Genomic DNA, 21,211 nt, shown 5'->3' with positions numbered 1-21,211 from the left:
TAGCGCGCAAGCAACAATACTTTTTACTGTATGCTAATACATGTGACAATAATAAATTAAATCAAATCAAATCTCCCAACCTCTATCCCCCCAGTCTCTCTCCCCACCTCTACCCTCCCAGTCTCTCTCCCCATCTCTACCCCCCTGTCTCTCTCCCCATCTCTGCCCCCCAGTCTCTCCCCATCTCTACCCCCCTGTCTCTCTCCCCATCTCTGCCCCCCAGTCTCTCCCCATCTCTACCTCCCCAGTCTCTCTTTCCCTAGTCTCTTCCTAGTCTCTCAGCCAGTCCAATCTCTCTCCCCCCACCCCTCTCCATCTCCTCACCCCGTCTCTCCAGTCTGAGGAGGGAAAAGGATAGAGGACTGTGGAAACAGAGCTGGGTAAATGGGATCAGGAGGATGAAGGCTAACACAGGGCCTGGAGGCCAGCTCCTGAGTTGCAATTAATTCCATTTGGGTTACATAATGATCTGAATGTTCTTTAACCAAAAGGATTAAAACATCCCTGGAAATTAAGTTGGGAAATATGAGCAATATAGCGAAAGGCAAGACTTACCCAAAGGAATTCCAGTCCCTTCAATTGCTTTGTGCATAGTTATTATTTAGAAAGGATCATACCTTGGTCAAATCGTACAATGCTCCTGAGAAGGTCCCAGTGTTTCCTCTTCACTGAGCAGCGTGAGAGTCTGAGATATTTCTCCTTCATGTTGTGAAAATATCTCTCAATGTCCTATGGTACAAGATAAGAGAGGAAATCTGTTTCTGCAGTAACGCCTTTACTTTTCCCTGCAGCTGAGTTTTAAAGGAGTGAAAGTTTATTTATTAGTCACAAGTAAGGCTTACATTAACACTGCAATGAAGTCATTGTGAAATTTCCCTACTCGCCACACTCCACCTGTTCGGGTCAATGCACCTAACCAATTCCAATTTGAACCAAGACCAATCGGATTTTTAATTGCTAAGGGAATCAGAGGCCTGGCGGGAGTGTGGAGTTGAGGACTATCATATCAGATCAGCCATGATCTCATTGAATGGTGAAGCAGACTCGAAGGGCCGAATGGCCTACTTCTGCTCCTGCGTCTTTCGGTGACGGGTCCTTTAATAGGTCAGTGCCCTTCTCAGCCAGGGTCACCCCGTCAGGTTCAACCCGAGGGCGCTGGGGTGAGAAAACCAAAATAAAATTACAAGGGCTTTAAAAAAAAACGCGCATTTTGTTTCCATTTTATTTGGACACTTTTATTTAATCGGCAATAAAAATATTGGAGGTGGCAGAGGGAGGGAGGGAGGGCAGGAGCAGGCAACAGGCTGTTTGACTGGCAGTCAAGGAATATCCGAAAAGATAAAGCAAAATCTGTTCACTCTCCACTCGATATGTGAAGATGGGGTGGCATCAGGATCGACATTGTTGCGAGGTTGGTGTTTGCGATATTGTAAAATGCAAGGGGGGGGGGGGGAAGCATTGCACGGTGCCTTTAAAAGGGAGCGGTTTTTCTGTGCCTAGATAATTTTAAAAACTGCAAATACAGATAGAGTGCCCAAACTGAAACATTCGTATCGAAAGGCCAAGCAGCAGTGTTACCAAGGCAACAGGCTTTCAGGCATTTGAATTTTTTTGAATTCAGCCAATCAGATTTAAATTAGGCACTTAGATACCAAGAACTTATTAAATTGAAATTTGATGTTTTTGGCAACCTAGGACCAATCATGTTGTGGGGGATATTCAGGTTAGGGGCATTGGCCATGCTAAATTCTCCCTCAGTGTACCCGAACAGGTGACGACTAGGGGATTGTCACAGTAACTTCATTGCAGTGTTAAAGTAGGACTACTTGTGACTAATAAATAAATAAGTAGCTGTCATCACAGGTATAAAAGGAAGGGAGGAGTGCAACAGAGAGGGAGAGCGACTGCCATCTGTCAGGGTAACAACTGTTAGTCCAGCTCGAGAGAGAGAGAGCAACTGCCATCTGCCACGGCTCACAGCTATTAGCTCAAAGCCTCATCTCGATAGCGAACATACCAAAGAAGAGAGAAATTCCACACAGGGGAATCAACAGAGAAAGCCCAGAATATTCTGGAAGATGCAAAACCTGGCTGTAATTTCGAGAGTGACTAAACTCTTTTTTTGTTCATGAGTGAGAATTGTATTTATTTGAACAGCATGTCAGTAGAATCGTTTTTGTTCGGTTTGTTAATAGTTTAGTTAACTTGTTCACTGTTAGAGCAATAAATTGCTACTTGTTGATTTTAGAGACAGAGCGTCAGGGAGTCATTTTGATTTAACTGCTAAAAGTTGCTGAAGCGCAGATCGTACCACTTCACACTCACTTTTATAGATTACAGGGCAAGGTATTCCTCTTTGAGCGGTTAGGTGTTCGTTCTCGAAGCGGGGGAATCAACCTCTGCTTCATAACAACATGTCGGATGACCGAGAAAGGAACACAGAGCTGGACTTGGGAGGTCATCATAAAGCTCCAGGTGATTTAGACTTACAAACACTACTGGCTGGAGAAGTGAAAATTTTCCTTGACATGTACGGCACATAAATACAAAAAAGTATAGAGCTGTTAGCAGTAGACTTCTGCTGTCAGGTTATCCTGACTAAATACATGCATGTTCGATATTCAACATGCTTTAGGTATTGGTCTTGGCTCATTTGGCAGTATTTTTGGCAGAAATGGACTGGCCACCTAAAAGAGGCTTTGACAAAGGGTCTTCTGGACTCGAAACGTCAGCTCTTTTCTCTCCTTACAGATGCTGCCAGACCTGCTGAGATTTTCTAGCATTTTCTCTTTTGGTGCCTTTTTTAAAGTTTGGAGTATTAGTTGTCTGTTTAGTTTAGTTTAGTTTTAGTTGGTTTGTTACAGTAAACATCTTAATGTGAAATCTCATCCTTTGGCTAATTCCTTCCGTCATTGGGAACTTGATCTCTTTTTAAGCGTTATCACTCTATTTGGAAATCGTAATAATGTATAAACCTTTAATGCACTCGTTGCCAAACCCACTCTGCTATGTTAAGGAAAAGTTATTCCATGTATATTTAAGCAGTGGGTCTGCAATGTAATGTCTGAAAGGCTGGTGGAAACAGATTCAATAGTAACTTTCAAAAGGACATTGAAAAGGAACATTGTCAGGGCTACGTGGAAAGGAAGGGATTGGGACTCATTAGGTAGCTTTTCCAAAGAGCTAGTACAGATATGGTAGACTGAATGGCCCCTTATTTATGCTGTATCATTCTATGATGTAAATGAATAGAGGATTTGGAAAGATTTCTGTAGTAACCTTGGCAGTTGATTCCCTCTAAGCCTTGAAGATTTGACATCATTAAATTTGGACCCTTGTAAACTCTACCTCTTTATCCAACTCTTTTTCCTTGGATCGCATGCTGGGCTCTGGCCCCTGCCTGCATCGCTGTGATACCTTCTTCTGGACAACAAGAAAAACCACATGCTCCATATTTTCCGTGGATTCTTCTGACTGGTTCAGGATTTCCATCTCCACCTCCGTATCAAAGAAATCTTTGGCCACCGCTTGTATTATCCCTGGAGTTTAAACATTGAAGGAGAGAGTGATGCGGCTTCATTGAAACTCACTGGGTACATATTTAACTTTGCCGCCTTCGGCATGAAGGACCATGTGGGAAGGATACGGATTGATCATGGAGGACGGCATGCTTAGAACCCCTCTCTGATTTGCCACCCAATAACTTGAGTACGTAATCGAGGTTAACACTCCGGCTGACTACAGTAAATGTAAATGTTTGCCTATCTGCCTGCATTTCTTTCTCTCTGGGTTCTGTTAGGGATGTGTTTCCCCTCAGCACATCATCCAGGCCGTGGTTAATATCCAGGCTTATGTTAGAGTTCTCTTGAGTAACCACAATCTATAGGCACTCAGTCGACTACTTACAAAACCTGGACACCATGCAAGGTCTTTAATTACTTGTGCACAAGGAGAATGTTCCTTGGCCAACACGGGATGACCAGAGTGGTTCTGAGGTTACAGAGAAACAGCTCAGCAGTTATAGTCAATTACAGCAAATCAGGAACAAGGGATTTTTCACATCTTTCATTGACATACATATTTGCCCCAATTAAATCCTGGCTTTCCGCCCTTTCTCATTCGATAAAAAATTGACTTCTACTAATCCTTCATTTGCACAGCAGATCCCCATATCTCGCCTTTGGTATTTGTTATGGAAAAAATCTGGTCTTGTTCACCCTCCGGTGAAGGCCGAAAAAGGAAAATGTTATGGGGACTTGCGAAGAAATAGCAGAGACTGACTCCTTTTGAAGGTCAGTAAGTTGATAAACGTTTTCCACTGCTGTACAGAGAAAGCATGAAATTTTAATTTGAACACTTTAACTTCCGCATAATTTAACTTCCAAACAATGAAACTTCAATCTGAACATTTTAATTTCCACACTTACTAATACTGAGCCCACAATAACTGGTTGATTTCATAAACCAATCCGCTTTTGTTGCAGGGTAATATCAGGGATCAGGTCTTTTATATTTTAATTTATGTGTCCGTTCATATGTTGTTCAATTTCAGTGTAATACATGCAGAGTTACATAGAGCAAGCCCGGAGAGCCAGGCCTCACCAGAGGGAAGGAAAGGGTTAACACAGACAGCGGGAGGCCTGCTCTGCCGACAGATAACGATTAACGCATGCTATCAACTTCTAACAATAGTAACGTGCAGGAGATCTTTCTGAGTTATCCCGACAATGGGAGAACCAACATTGAGACAGCCAGGGTCCCATATACTCCAGGGAGGTCATAGTCTTCTGGAAAACATGATCACCTCGCAGAGGGAGGGAGCAATTAACACATCGTTGCAGATCGGTTGGGCAAACACAGCACTTTGACATTATAATCGGGTACACGGGAGATGTCCAGAGAAAGGATTAGCAGTGATGTACTGAATGATGTATTTGCATGATGAAATTAAAAGAACCATCTTGTGTCCAACTTGAGGAATTAATATGATAAAATGTAAAACTTTGCGACACGGAAAAGTATAATAGCCTGTACGAATCTACAATGGGCAGAGAGAACTCTCAGGCAACCTGGGATTTCAGGCCCGAGTTCACCTCTCCCTCATGCACATGGAATAAAAACTTTTCTTGAAGTTCAACACGGTCTCCAAGCTCGCCTCGTTTTATCCCCTCCTGCAACCTTCCAGTACATAATAACACGGTGAATATTAGTGCTGCCAGATAGCGTGTTGCTGGAAGATGGGAGTGTGCTGAAAGGCTCAGCTGATGGACCCATTGGCACGAGATTATAAAGTTTAAGTTTATTTCTTAGTGTCACAAGTAAGGCTTACATTAACACTGCAATGAAGTTACTGTGAAAAGCCCCTAGTCGCCAAGCTCCAGCGCCTCTTCAGGTACACCGAGGGACAATTTAGCATGGCCAATCCACCTAACAAGCACATCTTTCAGACTGTGGCAGGAAACCGGAGCACCTGGAGGAAACCCACGCAGACACGGGGAGGACGTGCAGACTCCACACAGACAGTGACCCAAGCTAGGAATCGAACCCGGGTCCCTGGAGCTGTAAAGCAGCAGTGCTAACCACTGTGCCACCCACAAATGCAGTGCCAATTAGCAGATAATTGTCTGTCTGGAGATTGCACATTCTCCCCGTGTCTGCGTGGGTTTCCTCCAGGTTCTCCAGTTTCCTCCCACAGTCCAAAGATGTGCGGGTTAGGTGGATTGGCCATGCTAAATTGTCCCTTAGTGTCAGGGGGACGTGCAGGGTAAATGCATGGGGTTATGGCCTGAGTGGGACTGTGGTTAGTGCAGACTCGATGGGCCAAACGGCCTCCTTCTGCACTGCAGGGATTCTATTCTATGATAACAAGGAAAGCCAGCACTTGTGCTCATTCCTGGGATTGAACCAGGGACCTTTAGGTCTTCAGTCTTACGCTCTCCCAACTGAGCTATTTCGGCTGGTATATAGTCTATCTGCTCAATCGAGAAAACCCAAATGAAATAGCAAACAAACAAGAGGAATGGCCTCCCTTCAGCAAAGTTACATCCTGCGGAGTTATAGCAGCTCCAAGAACGTAAGGTGAAGAACAAGCATGAATTGCAGGAACCAGCTACTCTTTGAGCTACCTGCCTACTGCTTGAATAGCAGAACAGGCTGAAAGGGTTGGACCTCCAGGATGCCTTTTCAGGGCTATGTGGAAAGATAGGGCGTGGTGATTCATCCATACAACAATTAGAACATGCTTCCACACTTTCCTATCAACTGAAAGACAGTTGCCAGTTAATCATGCAGTTTTTACCTGGGACTATATGACAGAGTCCTCTTCTATCGGAGTAGTAGTGAAGCCACATCTCTCCATCTTCCCTCTTCTCCACTCGAAAAGATGGTGCCCTCATCTCCTAATAATCAGATAAGACTGAAGCTTTTATCAGCAGACACATTCATTTTGCCGAGTGTCTGTTGGTATTTATTTTCAGAGCTGAATTATGAAGGACCATAAATTTTTGAATCTCTGTTGCCAATCAGAGAGCGTAGAAGCAGATTCGATAGTGACCTCCCGAGGAGAATTGGATGTATACTTGTAAATCCCCAGGTCAGAAACCAAGTGGAAAATAAGGCACACACTGTGACATTGGGGCGGCACAGTGGTTAGCGCTGCTGCCTCACAGCGCCAGGAACCCAGGTTCGATTCCCGGCCTCGGGTCACTGTCTGTGTGGAGTTTGCACGTTCTCCCCGTGTCTGCGTGGGTTTCCTCCGGGTGCTCTGGTTTCCTCCCACAGTTCAAAGATGTGCGGGTTAGGTGGATTGGCCATGCTAAATTGCCCCTTAGTGTCAGGGGGACTGGCTAGGGTAAATGCATGGGGTTATGGGGACAGGGCCTGGGTGGGATTGTGGTTGGTGCAGAATCGATGGGCCAGATGGCCTCCTTCTGCACTGTAGGATTCTATGATTCTATTAAAATTGGACTTGTGCATTTCCCGACTAAATTCCCTCCCCCTTCTGCTCAGAAAACCCACACCTGTCAACATCAGGGTCTCTGACTCCACAGGTACAGTCAGATTTGCTGAGGGATTCCTCCATTTTCTGTTTTCATTGTTAATTTAACTCTGCTGTCTCATCCTTCCTGTGCCTCAGAGGTCGCACTCCAACCTCTGAATCAGCAGCTCATCGGATCAATCCCAGAGACTTGTGCTGCAGTCCTGACAACATTCCAGTTCAGGTAGTGAAGGAATGCTGCGTTGGTCAGAGGTGCTATCTTTTGGATTAGTTTTTAAACCTAGGCTCCATCTGCCCTCTCAGGTGGATGTCAAAGAATCCCTCGCCAGATTTCAAAGAAGATGTTCAGGTCAATATTTAACCCTCGCCAACATTGCTTTTTTAAAATTCATTCATGGGACATGGGCCGCCGCTGACTGGCCAGCATTTATTGCCCATCCTTAGGTGCCCTTGAAACTGAATGGCTTTCTAGGTCATTTCAGAGGGCACTTGAAAGTCAACCGCATTGCTGTGGCTCTGGAGTCACAACTAGGCCAGGCAAGGTAAGGTGGCTTTCCTTCCCTAAAGGACAATAGTGAACCAGATGAGTTTTTCCGACAATGGTTTCACAGTCATCAGTCGATTCTTAATTCCAGATATTTTCTATTGAATTCAAATTCAAATTCCGCCATCTGCAATGGCGGGATTTGAATCCAGGTTCATTAGTTGATTTTCTGGATTATTAGCTCAGCGATAATAACACTAGGCCATCGCCACCCCTGTTGCTAAAATCAGAAGCACAAAGGGACTTGGGACTTAAGGTTAACGTGCAGGTTCAGTCGGCAGTTAGGAAGGCAAATGCAATGTTGGCATTCATGTCAAGAGGGCTAGAATACAAGAGCAGGGATGTACTTCTGAGGCTGTATAAGGCTCTGGTCAGACCCCATTTGTGAGCAGTTTTGGGCCCCGTATCTAAGGAAGGATGGGCTGCCCTTGGAAAGGGTCCAGAGGGTGTTCACAAGAATGATCCCTGGAATGAAGAGCTTGTCGTATGAGGAACGGTTGAGGACTCTGGGTCTGTACTCCTTGGAGTTTAGAAGGATGAGGGGGGAATCTTATTGAAACTTACAGGATACTGCGAGGCCTGGATAGAGTGGACGTGGAGAGGATGTTTCCACTAGTAGGAAAAATTAGAACCAGAGGGCACAAGCTCAGACTAAAGGGACGATCCTTTAAAACAGAGATGAGGAGGAATTTCTTCAGCCAGAGAGTGGTGAATCTGTGGAACTCTTTGCCACAGAAGGCTGTGGAGGCCAGGTCATTGAGTGTCTTTAAGACAGAGATAGATAGGTTCTTGATTAATAAGGGGATCGGGGGTTATGGGGAAAAGGCAGGAGAATGGGGATGGGCAAAGTATCAGCCATGATTGAGCAGAATCAATGGGCCGAATGGCCTAATTTGCTCCCATGTCTTATGGTTTTATGGTCTTAAACAGGTCATCTGGTTCTATACCCTACTGCTGTTTGCAGGAGCTTGCTGTGCGCTAGTGGGCAGTGATGTTTCCTACATTACAACAGTGGCTAACTTCAAAAGCACATCATTGATTGTAAAATACTCAGAAGCATCTTGACATTGTGAAAGGCAGGTCTTAGAGTCTCTTAATTTGTACATGATTGTTTCAAATCTAAAAAATAGTTTTGTTAGAGTAACAATTGAGTCATTACAATTAATTATTGGTGGAACTACAGTTCCCAAGGTCTAGTATGAACGGAGAAAGAACGGCTACAACAATGATTTAACAGCAATATTGGCAATAGTAGCTTCAAAATGGCTACTCTGGCTGAGAGTGAAGCATGCTGGGAATTTTGGTCAACTTATAGATTAAAACTAGATGCAGGTAGTAAAGAGGCTCTGGTCTGGGAGCTGTGATCTGAAGCTTCCTGTGTTGGTCAGATCAGGGAAGTTGTTTACATTAACTGAGACATTGTGGCTCCGATTCATGGCTGCTATGTCTGGGACATGTAAAATAAACCAAGCATCATGGCTTCGTTCAAAAGTAATTTCGCTGGATGTTCGAGCCAAGTGATCGGTTTCTGGTTACACAATTGGCTGGGTGGCAGAGAATCTTCCGGAAACAAGTGGAGAATTGTGGATAAAAGACATGTGAGTTCTTTGTTCGGCAGCGATAATTCGGTAGAGACCAACCATCACAACAAAGCTTGTACCCTGAAGAATGCTTCAGAGAGAAGAAGATTGATTCCTCAGTGGGGATTTTTCTTGGCCAAGGTTTTCCTAACTCGGTGGTATCTATTTGCAGTTAAATAGTTAAAATTGATCTTCAGTTAGAGTTAAAGTACAGTTTAAGAGTTAAAGTTCAGTTGAAAGTTGATGTTTAGAGCTAAAGTTCAGTAAAGAGTTAATGAGTTGCAACTGTTTATGTTTGAGTTGGTACTAGAAGTGTTAAATAAAGAAATAATTGAATTACTGTCCTTGTTTGCCTCATTAAACTGGAATACTTGGAAGGTGTTTAAATGAAAGGTGTATTTCACTAGCCTCAGGTTTAGTAGAGCACAGACGGGAGAGTTGGGTTACCTGATACGACAGAGCAAGGTAACTGTGCAGAGCATCTAAGTTTTCGATGAATTCGCTCAGCGAGCCTCCCAGTGTTCGTAGCATCCTGTCATACCCAGAAACCTTACAGAACGTGAAGAAGTATCCTCCAAAGAGTTTCAGAACAGCCTCGGTAGACAAATCTGTGCAGCGGGAGAGAAAGATTCGATTATTAGTGCTGACTAATATCCAGCTACTTGGCAAGTTGCACAAGCGGGCACTCCAGATCTCTGATTTTGCCCAAATTGTTGACGAATTCTCATTCTAACACATCCCACCAAGTACAGCCAAATCTCATTGAGAATTCATGGAATTATAGAATCCCTACAGTGCAGAAGGAGGCCATCCGGCCCATCGAGTCTGCACCGACCACAGTCCCACCCAGGCCCTATTCCCACATATTCACCCTCCTAATTTCCCTGACACGAAGGGGCAATTTATCACGGCCAATCAACCTAACCTGCGTATCTTTGGACTGTGGGAGGAAACCGGAGGACCCAGAGGAAACCCATGGAGACATGGGGAGAATGTGCAAACTCCACACAGACAGTGACCCAAAGCCGGAATTGAACCCGGGTCCCTGGCACTGTGAGGCAGCAGTGCTAACCACTGTGCCACCGATCCGTGAGAGCCCATCCCAGAAACAAGCTCTTCAAAGGGGACTTGCTTTGGTAAGCGAGTGTCAGGCACTCTGGTCACATGGCCAGCCCAACTCTGCTGTGACTGTCTCAGTATGGTGCGGATGTTAGGCGTGCCAGTTCAGGTCAGCACCTCAGTGTCGGGTATTTTGTCTTGCTATCTGATCTTCAGAAGCTTCCAAAGGCAGTTCAAGTGAAAGTATAATATGTTGCTATGCAGACATCTCATGCTGGCACCAACCCACTTCTTCAACTGTGGCACTGTAAATGGTGGGCAGGATTTTCTGAGCACGCTCACCCCAAAACTGGAAAATCCTGCCCGAGGTTAATGGACCTTTGCATGGTTCCCGTGTCAGGCAGGACGGGAAAATTCCCCCCGGTGTCTCAATTTTTCTTCTGCACTTTGCTTGGGAAAGCTGGCAAGAGCTTGTCTAATTGAGTTCCTAAGGTGTGGTGACCAGAAATGGATGCAATGTTGTAGTTGTGACCTACCCAGAGATTTATAAAGCTGCAGCATAACTTCCCTGCTTTTGTACTTGATCTCCCTATTAATAAATCCCAAGATTCTAATGTCGCGGACAGTATATATGGTCCTTTCCTGCTGCCCATGATCAGTATCATCGAATCATAGAATCCTACAGTGCAGAGGGAGGCCTTTCGGCCCATCGAGTCTGCACCGACCACAATCCCACCCAGGCCTTACAAAAGGTCGTGAATGTAGCCCAGTCCATCACGCAAACCAGCCTCCCATCCATTGACTCTGTCTACACTTCCCACTGCCTTGGCATAAAGCAGCCAGCATAATTAAGGACCCCAGGCACCCCGGACATTCCATCTTCAACCTTTTTCCGTTGGGAAAAAGATATAAAAGTCTGAGGTCACGTCCCAACCGACTCAAGAACAGCTTCTTCCCTGCTACTGTCAGACTTTTGAATGGACTTACCTCACATTAAGTTGATCTTTCTCTACACCGTAGCTATGACTGTAACACTACATTCTCCTTTCCTTCTCTATGAACGGTATACTTTGTCTGTATAGCGCGCAAGAAACAATACATTTCATTGTATGCTATGTGGTTAGCACTGCTGCCTCACAGTGCTGGGGACCCGGGTTCAATTCCGGCCTCGGGTCACTGTCTGCGTGGAGTTTGCAAATTCTCCCCGAGTCTGTGTGGGTTTCCTCCGGGTGCTCCGGTTTCCTCCCACAGTCCAAAGATGTGCGGGTTAGGTTGATTGGCCATACTAAATTGTCCCTTAGTGTCAGGGGGATTAGCCGGGTAAATATGTGGGGTTACGGGAATAAGGCCTGGGTGGGATTGTGGTCGGTGCAGACTCAATGGGCCGAATGGCCTCCTTCTGCACTGTAGGGATTCTATGATTCTATATTCCCTTTCTCAGGCAGTTCATTTTCTATCCACATCACTAAGTGTTCTTACTGGGGCAGCACGGTGACACAATGGTTAGCACTGCTGCCTCACAGTGCCAGGGACCCAGGTTTGGTTCCTGGCTTGGGTCACTGTCTGTGTGGAGTCTGCACATTCTCCCTGTGTCTGGGTGGGTTTCCTCCGGAGGCTCCGGTTTCCTCCCACAGTCTGAAAGACGTGCTGGTTAGGTACATTGACCCGAACAGGAGCCAAAGTGTGGCGACTAGGGGAATTTCACAGTAACTTCATTGCAGCGTTAATGTAAGCCTTACTTGTGACTAATAGATTACAAGCTATTTATTTGGTTGGATAAATGATGGAGAGGGAACGTACCCAGAGCACTGACTGCAACTAATCCAAATCATTTTACATCGTAAATGTTTTAGTTTTGTTGGAGCTTTCCGTTTTTTATCAACTCTGCCCAGTTTTAAATAGCTTTACATTCAGCTGACATCGACTGCGTTGCGTTGGGTGACTGGACGTGGCGAGTCACGCGAGGGAGGAAGCTGCAGTGAAAAAGCCAGAGCAGATTGTACTTACTGAGCATTTCCGAAGCTGCGTGGACAAGTCTCAGCGTGATGGCGTCATCATAAACGTGGAACGTCATGAATGTCTCCTGAACTCCAGCTTGTGCTCTGAGGAGAGAGAGAGGCAAATGAGCAGAAAAGACTGATCGAGTGGGAGCCGCTGTTGTGACGTGGGAAACGCCGTGGCCAACCTGTGCACAGCAAGATCCCACAAATAACAAGGTTAATGACTGAAAGACTGAACCCTCCGGCAGCGCAGAGTGGAAATAAAAACAAAGGCGTGGATTGGGGAATCAGATATACAACAAGGAAATGATGTAAATTCCCTGTAGGCTGGTTAGTAAATACAGGAGGCCAGTCGATGCCAGTCTGATCAATGTTTGCCTTTTTTAATTTTTTCAGGAATGTGGGCCACTCTGCCTGGGGCTAGCATTCATTGCCCCTCCCTAAGTGCTCCTGAACTGTTTGCTAGACCATTTCAGGCAGCATTTATAAGTAGGCCAGACCAGATAAGGACAGCAGATTTCCTTCCCTCAAAGAACATTAGTGAACCAGATGGGGTTTTTTTAACAACAATGGTGTCATGGTCATCGATAGACTCTGAATTCCGAATGAATTCAAATGACACCATCTGCCATGGTGGGATTCGAACCCAGGTCTCCAGAGCATTATCCTGGATGTCGGGCTTACTAGTCCAGTGACAATACCACTGCGCTACTGTCTATTCCCCTTTGCCTTTTAAATGCTATCTGTCGTGCACTATTTTCTAATTATCTTTCAGCTCTGCAGCCAATCTGGATCAGCTCACTTAGAATATGTTTGCATTGCTAGGTTTCTACCCTGTTACAATGACAGTCTCCTACAAATGGAAGAAGCAATGGCAATGGTGTAAATTTAGTTACATTATCTATATTGATGGGCAGCATCCATAGCTCTGTTCGATCAAGTGGTGGAAACTTTAAGGCCAGTTTGAATTGTTAGTCATGGTTCAATGATAACACCCTCACCTCGAAGTCAGAGGTTGTGGGTTCAGCTTCCATTCTGGAGACTTGAGTACATAACCGAGGCTGACATGTCAATGCTGCACCAGGAGTGCGCTGCAGCATTGGACGAGCCCTCTTTAGGGTGAGACATTAAACTGAGACTCCATGGGCAGCACGGTGGCACAGTAGTTAGCAGTGCTGCCTCACAGCGCCAGGGACCTGGGTTCGAATCTCAGCTTGGGTCACTGTCTGTGTGGAGTTTCTCCCTGTGTCTGTGGTTTTCCTCCGGTTTCCTCCCACCGTTTGAAAGACGTGCTGCTTAGGCGCATTGACCGAACAGGCGACTAGGGGAATTTCACAGTAACTTCATTGCAGTGTTAATGTAAGCCTTACTTGTGACTAATAAATAAACTTTACTTTAAAAAAAAATTCCCGTGGCATTATTGAAAAAAGATGGGGGGGTCCTCATTGAGATAAAGGGAAAATACTGCGGATGCTGGAATCTGAAACAAAACAGGAAATGCTGGAGAAACTCAGCAGGTCTGACAGCATCTGTGGAGAAAGAATAGAGCCAACGTTTCAAGTCTGGATGACCCTTCGTCAGTGCAGCATTTTCTGTTTTTGTGTTAAAGGAGTTCTCCCTGGGATCTGGGCCAAAATTTAGCCCTCAACTAACATCATTAAAATGAACACTTTAGTCATTAACCTCATTATTTGTGGGATCTTGCTGTGTTGGCCACTGCGTTTCCCGCATTACAACAGCAACTCCCATTCAATTTGGTTGTAAGGTGCTTTGGAACGCCCTGAGGTTGAAACAAGTAGTGATTTCAGTTTGTAACACCCGACAGCTTGCTGTTTTTAGCATTGTCCGTACTGTCCATTTACCTGAGTGTCTTTCTGCTTATAATTTGAACTGATAATTGCCACTATATCACACCTACAGCGAAGGCCTACAGGCAATTAGCAGATGAATAAATTTATAAACAGTCTGAGTCTGTTGCAACATCTCTGACACTGAGCTGCAGAGCTCGGATCTGTGCAAATCCCACATTGATTTGCTAAAGGGAAGGGATCTGTGCTCATTCCAAATGCAAAGCATGACGTGAATTCTGGATATTGTGATATGCATCAAAATGAATCTCTATCCTACTCACTGCATCACAGTACACACTTTCCCCAACATGGACTCAATCAGGCCGAAAGGCCTCTTTCGACATACAAACATTCGATTTAGGAGCAGGAGTAGGCCATTCGGCCCCTCAAGCCTGCTCCACCATTTGATGAGAGCATGGCTGTTCTGTCTGTGGCCTCAACCCTACCTTCCTGTCTACTCCTATACCCTTTGACTCCTCTATCAATCGCGAATCTAAGGCAGCCTTAAAATTATTCAACAACCCAGCCTCCACTGCTCTCTGGGGAAGAGAATTCCACAGGCTAACAACCTTCGGACAGAAAATAAAATGTCCTCATCTCCATCCTGAATGGGAGGCCCTTATTTTGAAACTATACCCCTGGTGCTAGCCTCTCCCAAAGCGGGAAACATCCTCTCAGCATCCACTCTGTCACGTCCCCTCAGTACCATAAGTTTTAGCAAGATTGCCTCTCATTCTTTTAAACTCCAATGATTACAGGCCCAACCTGTCCAACTTTGCCCCATAAGACAACCCTTTCAACACAGGAATCAGTCGAATGGACTGCTTCGGATGCTATTCTATCTTTTCCGAAGTAAAGAGACCCAAAATTGTACACAATACTCCAGATGTGATCCCTGTACAACTGTAGCACAACTTCCCATCTTTTAAATCCCATTCCCCTTGCAATAAACAACAATATTCCACGTGCCTTCCTAATCCCTTGCTGTACCTCGACACCAGCCTTATCTGACTCATGTACCAGGACACCCAGATCCTTCTGTACTGCAGAGTTCTCCATTTCAATAGTATACTGCCTTTCAATTCTTTCTGGCAAGTGGACAAGTTCACATTTTCCCATATTGTCTTCAATCTGCCAAATCTTTGCTCACTCACTTAACCTATTTAAATCTCTCTGCAGACTCTTTATGTATTCTTCATAAGTTACTCTCTTCCCTATCTTATCATAGAATAGAATCCCTACAGTACAGAAGGAGGCCATTCAGCCCATTGAGTCTGTACCGACCACAATCCCACCCAGGCCCTATTCCTGTAACCCATTTACCCTGCTAATCCCCCTGACACTCATCCTTCTCAATCAAACCATCTCCTTCCATCATCTCAAAGGACATCTCAGATCACTACAAGGTGATCTTCATTTGAATCAGATTTCCCCTCTATCTCTGACTCTCTCAAGTTATACTCAAGATTTTCTCAACGCCCGATTTTACCATTGTGTTGCGCCCATTTTCGGGTGCGAAAACTTAGTAAAGTCGGGCGTGAGGTGAGTAGCACAATCCACGCCCGCCTCCATGCCGGTTCCCCCTTTACCAAGGCCCAAAAATGGCCGCGATCTGGACTGCGCCCGAAACGGGCATGACGGCCATTTAAATGCATTTGCGTGCATTCATAAGAACATAAGAACATAAGAAATAGGAGCAGGAGTAGGCCATCTAGCCCCTCGAGCCTGCCCCGCCATTCAATAAGATCATGGCTGATCTGACGTGGATCAGTACCACTTACCCGCCTGATCCCCATAACCCTTAATTCCCTTACCGCTCAGGAATCCGTCCATCCGCGCTTTAAACATATTCAGCGAGGTAGCCTCCACCACCTCAGTGGGCAGAGAATTCCAGAGATTCACCACCCTCTGGGAAAAGAAGTTCCTCCTCAACTCTGTCTTAAACCGACCCCCCTTTATTTTGAGGCTGTGTCCTCTAGTTTTAACTTCCTTACTAAGTGGAAAGAATCTCTCCGCCTCCACCCTATCCAGCCCCCGCATTATCTTATAAGTCTCCATAAGATCCCCCCTCATCCTTCTAAACTCCAACGAGTACAAACCCAATCTCCTCAGCCTCTCCTCATAATCCAAACCCCTCATCTCCGGTATCAACCTGGTGAACCTTCTCTGCACTCCCTCCAATGCCAATATATCCTTCCTCATATAAGGGGACCAATACTGCACACAGTATTCCAGCTGCGGCCTCACCAATGCCCTGTACAGGTGCATCAAGACATCCCTTCAAATTGACTTAATGGGCTGCACACCCAACTTTACCGCACTTCCCACTTTACCTCCGCGTTTGCCCATCCAGAATCGGCGCGAAACAGATATGCTGCATAGAAGTCCGATTTGGGTGTTCCAGTTAGTGAGGAGGTAGGTGTCGAGCATCCGACGGCTCTCTGCTTGAGATCGAGGAGTAGGGGGGGGGTCCGCTGCCACTCTGCCTGTGATCAGTGGAGGGGAAGGGGTGTCCGCTGCCACTCTGCCTGTGATCAGTGGAGGGGAAGGGGTGTCCGCTGCCACTCTGCCTGAGATTGGAGGGAGGAATGGGAGGAGGGGCCTGCGATCAGTCTGGGTGGCGGGGGGGATGGGGGGTTAAGAGGGTCAGTAATGTTGTGGGGGTGGGGCAATGTCTGTGGGGGCCAGGGGAAGGCATTATCCGGCCCGGGAGGGATGAGGCAGGAGAGCAGCATTCTATTTTTTTTTCTGCGCACGCGCAGTTGGAGGCGCCGATCGGAGCTGTAGAGTTTCGGGCACATTAAGCCCCACCCACAGGCTTGTGCAGCGCGATTCGGAATCGCTGATATTTTTTCAGGCAGAGTGCGTATGGAGGTGCCTCGGAACAGGTCTAAAAGTCAGATCTGAAACACCCCCAGTTTCAAGTCCGCCCAGCACTTAGAATCAAAATGGTAAAATAGCGTCCTTTTGTGAAGTTGTACGAACTAAGGAATAGCATGATGGGAAAATTGGTCAACTATTTGGTACAATATAAGAACGGCTGACCAAGCTTTTTCAAAATGCCTGACCCCTCTAAGACCTGATAAAGCTGACTCCGCATAACTTAAGACGTGAATAAGATCAGAGAAGGTCAAGCTATTCCAAAATGCCTGACCTCTGTAAGGCCTGATAAGATTGACTCCTCATAACCTAGGGCTGCATGAGTAAATAAAACAAGATAAGGTCAGGGATGACGGGAGTCACCGACCTTCTTCTGTTACATCAAAGGGCAAGATAAGGGTATGAATGATGAGACAAAGAGTTCCAGGAGGTCAGCAGTTTGTGCCATGATTAATGACATTGCTTATGATTCTATTACTGATCAAATTCCTGAATAAGCTCTGGTCACACAAACTGATAATGATTATGTATAAATACTGAACTGTTTCTTTCTGTAAGCGTGGACTTGAGGAGGAATTAGCAAGTTGTACCAACTGCTCTCTGAACTCAAGTTTCAGCCAAACTGCATGCAGTCTTTTGTAAATAAAGACTACTTATTTAGTCGAAACAAATTTTGTTGAGTCTTTCTATCACAGTCAAGAAGCAGGAAAGTTTCCACTTCAACACTTTGTGTCTCAATTCAGTTCATATTCTTTGAGCTCATTCCACTTTCTCGTTCTCAAGCCATTGTTAATTTTACTTTCAAAACATTTGGGGAGGGGCTGCTTTTGAATGGTGAATACCTATGTTTGTAGCAGGCAGTGGAATTTTATATGTATGCATTGAAGTGTTTGCATGTTAATATTGCACGGTGCGATCCCACCCCATTAACCCATTGGTTCCTCGATGTGCCTGTTGATTACTCACCTCAACACTAAAGTTTCTGAATCCGTCATTCTATTTCTATCCTGAATATCCATAAGAGCAAACTGTCCCTTGGCAGAAGTAGTCACCAGCAAGCAACTTGTTACAAGGCAGCTAAATGATGAATGAGAAGAAAATTGGGAATACACACGGGGAATAATAAATGTACCAGATATATGAGTCCCAGTATGTTACTGCAGTAACAGTAATCTGGAAGCCTGTACTAGTGATTCCAATCAAGTGAGTTCAAATCCCACTGTAGCAGTTTGGGGATTTGAATTAAGTTTAAAAGGAGCTGGAAATAAAAACCAGTAAAAGTGATGGTGATGCTATCAGATTGTCCATAAAATCTAACTGCTTCCCAGATGTCCTTTAGGGAAGGAAACCTGTCGTCCTTACTTGGCCCGGTTTATGTGTGACTCCAGTCCCCCCACTGATCTCAGGCAGAGTGGCAGTGGACCCCCCCCCTTCCCCCTACCCCCCACTCCGGGTGCTCCAGTTTCCTCCCACACCCCGAAGATGTGCGGGTTAGGTTGATTGGCCATGCCAAATTGCCCTTTAGTGTCAGGGGGATAAGTGGGGTAAATATGTGGGCTTGCAGGGATAGGGCCTGGGTGGGATTGTGGTCGGTGCAGGCTCGATGGGCCGAATGGCCTCCTCCTGCACTGTAGGGATTCTATTCTATGAGTAACCTCTCTGGGTGGCTGTTTAACTTTCCCTGAAAGCGCCGTGTACTGGCCCTCCACACACTGTCATCATTGTGCTGACATTGTGGGAGCTGGTTTATTGAAAAGCCTTACTCTTTTTCCTGACCCACGGAGATCAAAATATCTTTTTCTCAAAGACCAAGATGCTCAATGTCTTCCTGCTGTCACACTGCCCATTCTCCACCGCTTCTCCTTCCCCTGTGGATGGCTGGCTGATCATCAAGGGACCTGTACAAACAGGACGGGGTGCACCTGAACCAGAGGGGCACCAATATCCTGGGAGGGAAATTTGATACGGCTCTTCAGGGGGGTTTAAACTAATTTGTCAGGGGAGTGGGAAAAGGAGTTGTAGTCCAGAAGTCAGTGAGGTATTGGGGAAGGTATCAGGGTCAAGGGTGGGTACCGGTAGACAGGAAGGTGGGTTGAAGTGTGTCTACTTCAATGCAAGGAGCATCCGGAACAAGGTAGATGAACTTGGGGCGTGGATTGGTACTTGGGACTACGATGTTGTGGCCATTACGGAGACGTGGGTAGAACATGGACAGGAATGGTTGTTGGACGTTCCGGGGTATAGATGTTTCAGTAAGTGTAGGGAAGCTGGTAAAAAAGGTGGAGGAGTAGCATTGTTAATCAAGGATAGTTTAACGGCTGCGGAAAGGCACTTCGTGGGGGATCTGCACACTGTGGTAATATGGGCTGAGGTTAGAAATAGGAAAGGAGCGGTCACGTTGTTAGGAGTTTACTATAGGCCCCCAAATAGTAATAGAGATGTGGAGGAAGAAATTGCTAAGCAGATTATGGATATGTGTGGGGGTCACAGGGTAGTTGTCATGGGGGACTTTAACTTTCCAAATATTGATTGGAACCTTTGTAGGTCAAATAGTTCGGATGGGGCAGTTTTTGTGCAGTGTGTGCAGGAGGGTTTCCTGACACAATATGTGGATAGGCCGACAAGAGGTGAGGCCACATTGGATTTGGTACTGGGAAATGAACCGGGCCAAGTGTTAGATTTGGTTGTGGGAGAGCACTTTGGAGATAGTGACCACAATTCGGTGTCTTTTGTTATTGCAATGGAGAGGGATAGGGCCGTACGGCAGGGCAAGGTTTACAATTGGGGGAGAGGTAATTATGATGCGATTAGGTAAGAATTAGGCGGCATAAGTTGGGAACAGAAACTGTCAGGGAAAGGCACTAATGAAAAGTGGAACTTTTTCAAGGAACAAATACTGGGTGTCCTTGATAGGTATGTCCCTGTCAGGCAGGTAGGAAATGGCCAAGTGAGGGAACCATGGTTCACAAAAGAGGTGGAATGTCTTGTGAAAAGGAAGAGGGAAGCTTATGTAGGGATGAGGAAACAAGGTTCAGATGGCTCGATTGAGGGTTACAAGTTAGCAAGGAATGAGCTGAAAAAGGGGCTTAGGAGATCTCGGAGGGGACATGAGAAGTCCTTGGCGGGTCGGATCAAGGAAAACCCCAAGGCTTTTTATTCTTATGTGAGGAATAAAAGAATGACCAGGGTGAGGTTAGGGCCGGTCAAGGACAGTAGTGGGAACTTGTGTATGGAGTCAGTAGAGATAGGCGAGGTGATGAATGAATACTTTTCTTCAGTGTTCACCAAGGAGAGGGGCCATGTTTTTGAGGAAGAGAAGGTGTTACAGGGTAATAGGCTGGAGGAAATAGATGTTCGGAGGGAGGATGTCCTGGCAGTTTTGAATAAACTGAAGGTCGATAAGTCCCCTGGGCCTGATGAAATGTATCCTAGGATTCTTTGGGAGGCAAGGGATGAGATTGCAGAGCCTTTGGCTTTGATCTTTGGGTCCTCACTGTCCACGGGGATAGTGCCAGAGGACTGGAGAATGGCGAATGTTGTTCCTCTGTTTAAGAAAGGGAATAGAAATGACCCTGGTAATTATAGACCGGTTAGTCTTACTTCGGTGGTTGGTAAATTGATGGAAAAGGTCCTTAGGGATGGGCTTTACGACCATTTAGAAAGATGCGGATTAATCCGGAATAGTCAGCACAGATTCGTGAAGGGCAAGTCATGCCTCACAAATTTGATAGAATTTTTTGAGGAGGTAACTAAGTGTGTTGATGAAGGTAGGGCAGTTGATGTCATATACATGGATTTTAGTAAGGCGTTTGATAAGGTCCCCCATGGTCGGCTTATGATGAAAGTGAGGAGGTGTAGGATAGAGGGAAAGTTGGCCGATTGGATAGGTAACTGGCTGTCTGATCGAAGACAGAGGGTGGTGGTGGATGGAAAATTTTCGGATTGGAGGCAGGTTGCTAGCGGAGTGCCGCAGGGATCAGTGTTTGGTCCTCTGCTCTTTGTGATTTTTATTAATGACTTAGAGGAGGGGGCTGAAGGGTGGATCAGTAAATTTGCTGATGACACCAAGATTGGTGGAGTAGTGGATGAGGTGGAGGGCTGTTGTAGGCTGCAAAGAGACATAGATAGGATGCAAAGCTGGGCTGAAAAATGGCAAATGGAGTTTAACCCTGATAAATGTGAGGTGATTCATTTTGGTAGGACTAATTTAAATGTGGATTACAGGGTCAAAGGTAGGGTTCTGAAGACTGAGGAACAGAGAGATCCTGGGGTCCATATCCACAGATCTCTGAAGGTTGCCA

At 45.7% G+C, this 21,211-nt stretch overlaps 1 protein-coding gene across 1 annotated transcript in view; it reads right to left on the bottom strand.

The window, feature by feature from the left end:
* LOC144506241 (guanylate cyclase soluble subunit beta-2-like) overlaps positions 1–21,211 on the bottom strand; it is an 83,280-nt gene that overhangs the window by 52,544 nt on the left and 9,525 nt on the right. The window contains exons 3-7 of the mRNA XM_078232100.1: positions 12,188–12,282; positions 9,569–9,729; positions 6,299–6,398; positions 3,349–3,539; positions 618–729 (exon numbers count right to left, since the gene is read on the bottom strand). Of these exons, the coding sequence (XP_078088226.1) occupies positions 618–729; positions 3,349–3,539; positions 6,299–6,398; positions 9,569–9,729; positions 12,188–12,282 (659 nt within the window). The remainder of the gene's footprint in view (positions 1–617; positions 730–3,348; positions 3,540–6,298; positions 6,399–9,568; positions 9,730–12,187; positions 12,283–21,211) is intronic.

This window comes from Mustelus asterias, chromosome 17, assembly GCF_964213995.1.
Source record: "Mustelus asterias chromosome 17, sMusAst1.hap1.1, whole genome shotgun sequence".
Taxonomy (NCBI): domain Eukaryota; kingdom Metazoa; phylum Chordata; class Chondrichthyes; order Carcharhiniformes; family Triakidae; genus Mustelus; species Mustelus asterias.
Note: the sequence above shows the minus strand (reverse complement) of the source record. Positions and strands in the feature narration are given on the sequence as shown.